Below are 11,996 nucleotides of genomic sequence, written 5' to 3'. Positions count from 1 at the left end.
TCAGTGCCCAGCTTCAGTGGTCAGCAGCCGCTTTCTTGACAGTCTGCTCCCTCCCCTGACTCTGATGTGGGTTGTAGTCTGCTCCCTCTTCTGGCTCTGATGTGGGTTGTAGTCTGCTCCCTCCCCTGGCTCTGATGTGGGTTGTAGTCTGCTCCCTCCCCTGGCTCTGATGTGGGTTGTAGTCTGATCCTTCCCCTCCTCTTCCTCCTCCCCCCCCCCCCCTCGAGCTCTCACTTTCCTGTCTGAAGTTTGTTATGGACTCTGTCGCTCTCCGGGAGGTAGGATCCGCAGTGACCGGCGGGTGGGTGGGTGGGTGGCACAGGGTGGTCTCGGTGTGTGTTGGAACTGTCAAAGCTATCTGCGCAACTTTCTTGGAGGATAAGTCCAGCAGCTAAATGGTTAACACTTGTAAAATGACTTGTGTGCAGAAATGTGACCTTGGTGAACAGCAGAGGCAGTGGTGGCAGTCAGGACAGTGAGGGCAGGCAGTGGTGACAGTTAGGACAGTGAGGGCAGGCAGTGGTGGCAGTCAGGACAGTGAGGGCAGGCAGTGGTGGCAGTCAGGACAGTGAGGGCAGGCAGTGGTGGCAGTGAGGGCAGGCAGTGGTGACAGTTAGGACAGTGAGGGCAGGCAGTGGTGGCAGTCAGGACAGTGAGGGCAGGCAGTGGTGGCAGTGAGGGCAGGCAGTGGTGACAGTTAGGACAGTGAGGGCAGGCAGTGGTGGCAGTCAGGACAGTGAGGGCAGGCAGTGGTGGCAGTTAGCACAGTGAGGGCAGGCAGTGGTGGCAGTGAGGGCAGGCAGTGGTGGCAGTTAGGACAGTGAGGAACAGTCGCCTCATTCACCAGATCTAGGAGGCAGCACATTCCTCTCTGTTGTGCTCATTGGAAAGGCATTTGTTTCCTTGTTGGCGTCCTGACATTCCAAGATAAAACCCGGGTCTTAACCCTTCCTGTGATATCTAAAACCTCTAAGAGGGTGACTCACCGGAACCGTAAACAATGTATAGATTCTGAGGGTCAGTATATAATGTATGGGCTCTGAGTGTCAGTATATAATGTATGAGTTCTGAGACTCAGTATATAATGTATGGGTCCGGAGGGTCAGTATATAATGTATGTGTCTGGAGGGTCAGTATATAATGTATGGGTTCTGAGGGTCAGTATATAATGTATGGGTTCTGAGGGTCAGTATATAATGTATGGGTTCTGAGGGTCAGTATATAATGTATGGGTTCTGAGAGTCAGTATATAATGTATGAGTTCTGAGGGTCAGTATATAATGTATAGGTTATGAGACTCAGTATATAATGTTTGGGTCCAGAGGGTCAGTATATAATGTATGGGTTCTGAGAGTCAGTATATAATGTATGAGTTCTGAGGGTCAGTATATAATGTATAGGTTATGAGACTCAGTATATAATGTTTGGGTCCAGAGGGTCAGTATATAATGTATAGGTTATGAGACTCAGTAGATAATGTTTGGGTCCAGAGGGTCAGTATATAATGTATAGGTTATGAGACTCAGTATATAATGTTTGGGTCCAGAGGGTCAGTATATAATGTATGGGCTCTGAGACTCAGTATATAATGTATGTGTCTGGAGGGTCAGTATATAATGTATGGATTATGAGGCTCAGTATATAATGTATAGGTGAGGGTCAGTATATGATGTATGGGTTCTGAAGGTCGATATATAATGTATAGGTTCTGAGGCTCAATATATAATGTATGGGTTCTGAGGGTCAGTGTTTAATATATACATTCTGAAGGTCGGTATATAATGTAGGATTTAGGTGGACAGTGTTCTCGTTCTGTAGAGGCCTCTGTGTTTGGTCTCTCCCCTCTGGTGTCCATGTTTGTAGCATTGCTTTTGCCCCCAGCCCTGGGTGCAGACGTTTGTTCTAACCCTCTGCCATTTTGTACTTGTCAGGCTGCTGGTGGTGCGTGGTGGGGAGGACGTATGGAGCTCCTGTCCCTCTGACCATGGTGGGATCCCTTAAACAAGATGGAAAACGTCCACCAGAAACACTGGAACCGGGGCAGAGGCCTCAGGAGCTGAGAGGAGCGCAGAGGCCGCTGATGGCAATGATCCAAGAAAGGGGAACACAGCAACAGCAAGAGGGGAAATCTTCCACGGGAAAGAGACAGCCCAAGCTCAGTGACCTGCACGAGACTGCAAGAGACTTCAGAGTACAACTGCAGCTAATGAGACTGCAGACAGAGCCGAGACTACTCAAAGACAAGGATGTTAAGAGACAGACTGAGTGTGAACATACAGCAGAAATCAGACAGCTGGAATATAGAAAGGGACGGTGTGAGGAAGAGCATATGTTACATGTGAAGTTGCATGACATGCAGGACATGTTAGAACAGAAGCAAAAGGAGCATCATGAGATGTGCAAGAAGCTTCAAGAGGTGAGGCCAGAGATGACACACACTGAACAGGTGTCACAACCAAACAGACTCTGGTGCCCTGGGTGCCTCTCTCTGGTGACCATAATGGCTCAGATGACCTGGGTGTCTTTGGTGACCATGATGGCTCTGGTGATCATGATGGCTTTGGTGACCAGGGTGTCTCAGGTGACAGTGATGGCCCTGGTGTCCTGGGTGTCTCTGGTGACCATGATGGCTCTTGTGACCTGGTTGTCTCTGGTGACCTGAGTGTCTCAGGTGACCATGACGTCCCTGGTTTCCTGGTTATCTCTGTGACTATGATGGCCCTGGTTGCCTCTGGTGACCATGGGGGCTTAGGTGACCTAGGTATCTCTGGTGATCATGATGTCTATGGTGGCCTGGGTGCATTTGGTGACCATGATGGCTCTAGTGACCTGGGTGCCTCTGGTTTCCTGGGTATCTTTGGTGACCTGGCTACATCTGGTGACCATAATGGCTTTGGTGATCTGAGTGCCTCTGGTGACCATGATGGCTCTTGTGACCTGGGTGTCTCTGATGACCATGATGGCTCTGGTGACCTGGGTACTTCTGGTGACCATGATAGCTCTGGTGACCTGGCTGCATTTGGTGACTGTGATGGCCATTGTGATTTGGGTGCCTCTGGTGACCTGGGTGTCTCTGATGACCATGATGCCTCTGGTGACCAATGATGGCCTGGTGTCCTTGGTGCCTCTGGTGACCATGATGGATTTGGTGACCATGATGACTCTGGTGATCTGGTTGCTTCTGGTGACCTGGGTGCCTTAATAACCATGATGGTTTATGTGATCTGGATGTCTCAGGTGACCATGACGGCCCTGGTGACATGGGTGCCTCTGGTAACCATGATGTCTCTGGTGACCTGGGTGCTTCTGGTGACCATAATTGCTCTGGTGATCTGGGTGCCTTAATAACCATGATGGCTCTGGTGACCTGGATATCTCCGGTGACCTTGGTGACTGCAAGTTTTACACAATTAATTCTTACAGGATCTTTGAGTCCCTAGTGGGTTCTCCCTGAAACAGGGGCAATATACTCTCTTGTTGCATGCGACCACCTCTCTGGCAATTCACTTAATATGTTGCCTCATCACTGAGGGACCACTTCTCTGGAGCCCATTCTGGCTCGGCCCATAGTTACTGGCCGCTTAGAAGAGGTATACATACATAATACAGACAATTGCACTAATCATAAACAAGACAAGTTACAGGAGGAGAGAGGGCCCTGTCCGCGAGGCTTACAATCTACATGGTATGGGAGAAGGACACAGTAGGTGCGGGTGAAGCTGGTCATGGCGGTATAGAGGCAGCAGGGTCACTGGCTTTTCAGGTTCCTCCTGATGGTCTCCACTGTAGGTGAGAGTCTGATATGTTGGGGCAGCGAGTTCCAGAGTGTGGGGGATGCACGGGAGAAATCCTGGAGGCGATTGTGGGAAGAGGTGATAAGAGGAGAGGAGAGAAGGAGGTCTTGTGAGGATCGGAGAGTGCGTGTGGGGGTGTATCGGGAAAGTAGCTCAGAGATGTAGGGAGGGGACAGGTTGTGGACGCCTTGTATGTATTTGTTAGTACTTTGAAGTGAATTCGCTGGGCAATGGGGAGCCAGTGAAGGGATTGGCAGAGGAGTAATAGGGTGAGAGGTGGATTAGTCGGGCAGCAGAGTTGAGGATAGATTGGAGGGGTGCGAGAGTGCTAGATGGAAGACCACAGAGGAGAGTGTTGCAGTAGTCTAGGCGGGAGATGATGAGGGCATAACATATAACCACCCCCCACCTGCATGGCACACAGGTGTCCTGTGAGTAGTGTTGAGCAAACTTGTTTTTTAAGTTCTGCGTCCAAAGTTCAGGTTATCGAAGAATCCCGTTATGGATTCCGCTACCACGGACCATGACGGAATTTGGAATCCATAATGGGATTCTTCGATAACCCGAACCTGAACTTTGGATGCAGAACTTTAAAAACAAGTTCGCTCAACACTACCTGCGAGTGCTTCAAATCTGCAAGAGTCCAGAAAGTCCACTTCACGATCCTATACGGATTGCATTCCTCCCAGCAATGCCACCCCAAACAGATATACAGCAGATACATGAAAAAATCCCTGATAATAAAAGCACAGAAAAAATGCAGAAGAGCCCTTAAAATAGCAGCAAATATAAGTGCAAAGCATCAGGTGTGGTCTGGAGCCTGCAGCAGGCCAAACATAGTTGGAGAGGGTCACTTCACACCAAAGTCATCCTTATGGTCTGTGGGTCACCCTTACAAGTTGTTGTTGTTGTGTTTTACAGATGCAGCGTGAGGCGGAGGAGATAAGTAGCCTTCATGGCCAGCTGGTAAGTAGAGCTCACCTCCTGCACCTTAGATCCCATGTTCTCGCTGGTGATCAGGGGTTGGTCACATTATGAAGATCACTAATTGCTCAAGACCCCGTCAGATGGGTGAGCGTTCAGTGAGGGTTAGACAGTTGGATTTCTGCTGTGTGCATATCCATATGTGGACTTAGGCCTATTGTATAAACCACGTGTAGCCATCTGCTGCAGATGCCAGGTGATCATGCCGGCTCTGTTCACACCATGGAGCTTTGCAGAGGAATTTGGGGCAAAATGTAAGCCATGTGAACACACTCCCACCCTGGACATACTGGTGAAGAGTCTTGGAGTCAGGGATAATGCATGTCCTTTACTTTCAGGGGGGGACGGATTTGGAGAAGCACCGCGACCTTCTGGTGTTGGAGAATGAACGTCTGAGGCAGGAGCTGCAGGGGCCACGGAGCCACCTGGACCGCGAGAATCTCCAGGTAGAGCCACAACCTCCGGCCGGCACAATCGCCTGAGACCACATTGCGCAGACACTGTCCTCTGATCACCGCTTTCCTCTGTACTTGTGCTCCAGGAGGTGGCGGCGCTGAGGGAGCGTCTACAACACATGGAGCAGGAGGAAGGCGAGAAGAAGGCACTAATTTGTGCTTTGCAATGGGAAGTGCAGCAGAAAGCAGAGAGGCTTTCCGAGGCTGAGCTCCGAGTGAGGGACTCTGCACGTGAGAGGGTGGAAGAGGAGGAGAGGTTAAATCGCAGATTGCGGGAGTACCAGCGCTCTCAGCAGATTAAGGTTTGGGGTCAATCATGTCATGTCACCGCAAATGTGGAAACCCTGACCCTGTATCCTCACGTCAGGGTCATAAATGTGATGTGTATATTTGTATATTGCAGTATGTAGTGAAGACAGTCGAGGTTGAGTCTGGCAAGATGAAGGCTGCGGTGAGCCAGGCAGAGGCCAGGAGCCTCCATCTCCAGGAACAGCTGGACAGACAAAACCAGGTCATACAGGACATGAAGAGGCAACTACAGCGTGAGCAACAGGAGGCCGCCAAGCTCCGAGCTCAGGTCAGCACCCCGACACCCTCTCCTGCCGAGATCAGGGCCCCCGACTACCGCTCCAGCTGACATCAGAGCTGTCTGGTTGGGGACTTCACCGTCACAGTGGGATGCTGAGGGCTGTTATGGGATAATGTCCCACAGTAACCGACCCACCCATTGTAACAGAAGGTGTGACATGGCACCCATTCCCCTCTGTTCCTGTAGGTGGCACTGTATGCTGAAGAGCTTGATCGTGCCCAGGAGCAAATGGTGCAGGAGTTCCGTTCCCTGCAGGAGGAGAAGGAGCTTGCAGTGTCTGAGGCATTTGAGCGAGCCCAGGAGGAGATGAGAGCTGTGCATCAGAGTTTGGATGGTGAGTGCCTGTGGCCTCCAAACTCCAGAGTGGGTGCACCCAGCCAGCACCCTTCCCCTGCTCCCCTCACTCCTAAACCATGTATTATGTGTCTTCTATCTAACATCAGCCACTTGCTGCTGATCGCAACTCATCTCCTGTCATTTGCTGCTTATCTCATAACCTCCCGATACTTACTGATGCTCGTCTGTCACTTGCTGCTGATCTCCCACCATTTCCTGCTGGTTTCTTGTCACTTCCACCACTTACTGTTCTCCCTTCACCTTCTGTCACTTGCTGCTGATCTCGTCACTTCCTGTAGGTTACAGCTGACCTCCCGTCACTTCCCACCACTTGCTGCCGATTTCTCGTCATTTACCGTACCTGACTGCTGATCTCCCTTACCTCTTGTCACTTGCTGCTGATTTCCTGTCACCTCCTATACCCTGCCACTTATGTCCCTTCACCTCTCATCACTTGCTGCTGATCTCTTGTGCCCTCAGGTCATTGCTTCTGATCTTTCCCCCTACAGTCTATAAATGTTATAAAGTCTAAATGATCTTTTCTTCTCCTGGTGATGACATTTTTGATGACCGTTTCCCGCACGCTGATGGTCTCAGGTGTCCGCCAGAATCTCCTCATGTTACAGCCAGCACTCCGCACTCTGACCCATGACTACAATACTCTAAAGAGACAGGTGCGAGACTTCCCGGGCCTGCTGTACGAGACCATGCGAGAGGCTCGAGATGAGGTGCGTGGAGTGGGACACCAGCGGAATGGGTTCTGGGGCCCTGGCTATCCTCTATAACGCTACTGTTTTTACAGTTCTCTCAAGTTGTGAAACACGTTCAAGACACAAACTCTGAGCTCCTGTCCAAATACCGGCGAGAACTTTACCTGCGCAAAGAGTGTCACAACCAGTTGGTGCGACTACGAGGTGAGTGACTGCCACAACCTGTCCGGCTCGCTTCTCTGGTAATGACAAGAGGCCTTCTGAGTGAGGAAGACTCCACGCACAAGGTGGTGGCCTTCCCCTTACAGACCGTGGCTATTTTATGCAGGGTAATGGTGTAGTATGGGGGGCTAGTCAACACATCCCAATGCGCAGGTGCACGCTGCGATAGATAGAAACAGAGAAAAAAAAAGACAATGCAGCAGCACTCTGCAAACCAGATAAAGTATAAAAATGCCATAGTCACAAAAAACATTCAAGTGCTAATGCTACGCTTACTTATAAAGTGAGATGCTTGGCAAATGCATTTTATACAAAACCATTTGAGCCCGTCTGCCAAACGTCAAGGCGATCTCTGTAAGACGGGAACCTAACACTAAATACTACCTGTTATGCGCCATAAAGTTCAGGAAGTGTTGGTTCCACAGGCATGCTGGGTCCACTCTGCCTTTTACCAATTTTGGTGCCATAAAGGCCTCCATTACTTCCAGGGGGTGCAGGTACCAACATGCATGCCGAGCCTACTCCATACCTCTCCTGGCGCCAGACGGCTTCCAATAAATGTAGCGAGAGCAGGCCACAGCTTTATACTGAAACTAATTAAAATCAGCTTAAGGGGCAGACAGGATAATCAGGAGTGCACGACTCACGAGTGCCATACCTCCAGCGCTGTAAGTCTGCAAAAAAAAAAAAAAGGAAGGGGTGGTTAGTCAGCACATCCCAATGCGCAGGTGCACGCTGCCATGGCTAGAAACAGAGAAAAAAGACAATGCAACAGCACTCTGCAAACCAGATAAAGTACAATAATGCCATAGTCACCACAAAAAACATTCAAGTGCTAATGCTACGCTTATTTATAAAGTGAGATGCTTGGCAAATGCAGAGTGGACCCAACATGCATGTGGACCCAACACTTCAACATTATGGCGCATAACAGGTAGCATTTAGTGTTAGGTTCCCGTCTTACAGAGATCGCCTTGACGTTTGGCAGACGGGCTCAGATGGTTTTGTACAAAATGCATTTGCCAAGCATCTCACTTTATAAGTAATCGTAGCATTAGCACTTGAATGTTTTTTGTGACTGTGGCATTATTGTACTTTATCTGGTTTGCAGAGTGCTGCTGCATTGTCTTTTCTCTCTCTGTAGTATGGGAGGGCAGCGTCTCCAGGCATGTCTCATTACATTATACTAAGGACATGTGGTTTTTTTCCATTAGGGAACATCCGTGTACTTGCTCGGGTTCGGCCAATCACATCTGAGGATGGGATAGGCGCAGGGGCACAGAACGTCATCACCTTTGACCAGGACAATAATGGGATCCTGCACGTCAAACAGAAAGGAAAAATGCAGACTTTTGAACTTGACAAAGTTTTCCCTCCTAGTACAACACAGGACGAGGTAGGAGGCGGGAGAGGCCTTGGGCAGGGTGAGGAGGCAGGTGCACAGGATCAGCTCTCTGTCTCTTTGCAGGTGTTTGAAGAGGTCTCTCCACTCATCACCTCCTGTCTGGACGGGTACAACATCTGTATTCTGGCCTACGGACAAACGGGATCTGGTAAAACATACAGCATGGAGGTGAGGACGGGTGGTGGGTTCTGCTGTATGCACTATGGGAGGGCATGGGCTTTAATGGCATGTCCACCCCTCAGGGCACCGTGGACAATCCTGGCATAAACCAGAGGGCTCTGCGCCTGCTGCTGTCAGAGGTGAGCGAACGATCCAGCAGTTGGGAACATCACCTGAGTGTCAGCATGGCCGAAATCTACAACGAGACACTAAGGTGAGTGCCACAAAAGATCCAATGATAAATTACATATCCACTCCACAGGGCCACTGCCTTTTTATAGCCACTCCACGGGGCAGACACCTTATATCTACTCCACGGGACCACATCCTTCTCATAGCCACTCCACAGGGCCACTGTCTTCTTATAGCCACTCTACAGGGGGACTGGCGCTTTCTTATATCCACTCCATGGGACCACCGCCTTCTTATGTCTACTCCATGGGACCACCGCCTTCTTATAGCCACTCAATGGGGTCGCCACCTTCTTATATCCACTCCAAGGGGCCACCACTTTTTTTTAGCCACTCCATGGGGGGGTTCACCTTTTTATATCTACTCCATGGTACCACCGCCTTCTTATATCTACTCCATGGGACCACCGCCTTCTTATATCTACTCCATGGGGCCACCGCCTTCTTATAGCTACTCCATGGGGCCACCGCCTTCTTATAGCCACTCCATGGGGGCCTCCGCCTTCTTATAGCCACTCCATGGGGCCACCGCCTTCTTATAGCCACTCCATGGGGCCACCGCCTTCTTATAGCCACTCCATGGGGCCACCGCCTTCTTATAGCCACTCCATGGGGCCACCGCCTTCTTATAGCCACTCCATGGGGCCACCGCCTTCTTATAGCCACTCCATGGGGCCACCGCCTTCTTATAGCCACTCCATGGGGCCACCGCCTTCTTATAGCCACTCCATGGGGCCACCGCCTTCTTATAGCCACTCCATGGGGCCACCGCCTTCTTATAGCCACTCCATGGGGCCACCGCCTTCTTATAGCCACTCCATGGGGCCACCGCCTTCTTATAGCCACTCCATGGGGCCACCGCCTTCTTATAGCCACTCCATGGGGCCACCGCCTTCTTATAGCCACTCCACGGGGTCGCCACTTTCTTACAGCCACTTCATAAGGCTGTCACCTTCTTATAGCAACAGGGGGGCCGCTGCCTTGTTATATCCACTCCACACGGTCAATGTCTTTTATCCATTCTGTTAGCCATATTCCTCTAACCACCCTCCGTTACCGACAGGGATCTACTGGGCTCCGACTACCATAGCTCTCTGGATATAAAGATGGCTCCAGGGGGTGCTGGGGAGCTGTATGTTCCAGGGTTGACACAGCGCAGTGTGAGGAACATGTCGGACATAAACAAGGTGAGGATGCTGTGACCCTGCTGTAACATGGCGCCACTTCTGCAGTGCATCATTCACCTACAGGGCATCCCTCTCATTCACCATTTAAGGTTCTGGAGCTTGGATGGAAACAACGAGCCACAGAATGCACAAACCTTAATGCCCACAGCTCCCGCTCCCATGCCCTCCTCATCCTGACCGCCAAGGGACATGAAACTAGCACTGGGATCTGTACAACAGGTGAGTGACATTATGACCAGTCACTGTCCCCTCCACCCGTGGAGCTCCCTCTGGTGACCCAGGGCAGATGTTATGGAGTAACTGGCTTTCTTATCATCAGGAAAGCTGTATCTGGTGGACTTGGCTGGATCGGAGCGGGTGTCACGGTCAGGAGCGGCTGGGGAACGTTTGCGGGAGGCTCAGTGCATCAACCGCTCTCTATCTGCTCTGGGCGACGTCTTCTCAGCCCTGCGATCTCAGCAGGCCCATGTTCCATACCGCAACTCCAAGCTCACATACCTGCTTCAGGAAGCGCTGAGCCGAGATGGGAAGGCTCTACTGCTCCTACAGGTAAGATCACAAGTATGGTCCATAAACATCCGGACGGAAATAGAAGGGGTTCCCTGGACTCCAAAATATACACTGTACATGCAACCGACGGACCCTGTAAAGCCTCTACGGAGAGCTGAAGTAAGTGGCTCAGGTGTGCCTTCATCCCATGAACGTCAATAGGGAACCATCCACAACTGATAGAAAACCTGCTGCGGGCCACAAAAAGCCTCAGCATCCACACAGCAAACATGGCTGCAGAACACTTCCAAACATCAGGACCCCGAAACATAAGGGCTTAGGTTTGTTACTAGGCGGATAGGGGGGAAATGTCTGTACATTCTGATCTAGCTCAAGTAGCATTCAACCCTCCTGAAAAAAATAAGATGGAAACCACGAACATCCCAAGCCACCAGTATTCACCACAGTTACACATCAGCGGCAGATTCTTCCCAGGTGGTGAACCCTTCACCCAGTTCCAGTCTATATGGGTGGCACTGGTATGCCTCCATTTGTTCTATAGGTGTCCGCCAGTCTCTCTGATGCCTCCAGGTGTTTTATAGGTGTCCGCCAGTCCCTCGGATGCCTCCACGTGTTTTATAGGTGTCCGCCAGTCCCTCGGATGCCTCCACGTGTTTTATAGGTGTCCGCCAGTCCCTCGGATGCCTCCACGTGTTCTATAGGTGCTCTCTAGTCTCTTGGGTGCCCTCCAGTTTCTCGTATGCCTCTATTTCTTCTATAGGTGCTCTCTAGTCTCTCGGGTGCCCTCCAGTTTCTCGTATGCCTCTATTTCTTCTATAGGTGTCACCAGTGGAGCAGAATGTAAATGAGTCGCTCTGTTCCTTACGGTTCGGGGACAGAGTCCGATCTGTGGAGTTGGGAATTCCAAGCAGGAAAATAGAGCAAGCAGGAGCCATGGTCACAGAGAGTTCTGAGGTAGGACGAGGCTGATGCAGTAGGAGACCTCTTCTCTCGCACCTACACGTGACATTACAGCATTGTTGTCTTTCTGCAGAGTGACAGCCCCTCCCCACGTGGCACAAGAACCACGTCTGTGCGTAAGAAGCTTCCGTCCTCAGGTATCCAGAGCCGCCTCATTTTAGGGGGACACATAGGGTGATGCAGATTCTGACCATAATACTATCTCTTTACAGTGCGGCAGCGGATCGGACCCCCCTGACGACGGCGCCCCCGCTATGAGCAGCTTATATAAGTAGCCGGTTACATTAAGCTCTCGCCTGCTGCCTGTGGACATGTCCATTTGTATTATGATGCTTTTCTAGAGTCCTTATTACAGAGTATTTTATAAAGAAGGTCCCTGCTTGGTTTTGTGAGGCGACGAATGACACGTGTAGAACATGGATGACAACGCTTGTTTAATCAGACTATAAAGGAAACAGTCGACAGACAGGTTCAGGGCTGACAGCCTCCAGCAG

The 11,996-nt window shown here is 50.8% G+C and overlaps 1 protein-coding gene across 2 annotated transcripts; it reads left to right on the top strand.

The window, feature by feature from the left end:
• Positions 1-174: 174 nt before the first annotated feature.
• Positions 175-11,871, top strand: KIFC3 (kinesin family member C3). Of its 2 annotated transcripts, none has more exons than XM_040409981.1 (18): positions 175-278; positions 1,932-2,416; positions 4,716-4,760; positions 5,117-5,224; positions 5,320-5,535; positions 5,637-5,810; positions 6,009-6,156; positions 6,756-6,886; positions 6,961-7,072; positions 8,305-8,486; positions 8,559-8,663; positions 8,738-8,868; positions 9,909-10,032; positions 10,122-10,251; positions 10,352-10,581; positions 11,362-11,496; positions 11,576-11,639; positions 11,715-11,871. In XM_040409981.1, exons 2-18 carry the CDS (start codon positions 1,985-1,987, stop codon positions 11,738-11,740), a joined length of 2,493 nt encoding a protein of 830 aa, XP_040265915.1. In that variant the 5' UTR covers positions 175-278; positions 1,932-1,984; the 3' UTR covers positions 11,741-11,871. The 2 variants fall into 2 exon arrangements, with proteins under 2 accessions (XP_040265915.1, XP_040265916.1); XM_040409982.1 differs by lacking the exon at positions 175-278 and adding an exon at positions 825-1,017.
• Positions 11,872-11,996: the final 125 nt, after the last annotated feature.

The sequence above is a fragment of the Bufo bufo genome, chromosome 10 (assembly GCF_905171765.1).
Source record: "Bufo bufo chromosome 10, aBufBuf1.1, whole genome shotgun sequence".
In the NCBI taxonomy this organism is placed as follows: domain Eukaryota; kingdom Metazoa; phylum Chordata; class Amphibia; order Anura; family Bufonidae; genus Bufo; species Bufo bufo.
This window is presented reverse-complemented; position numbering and strand designations above follow the sequence as displayed.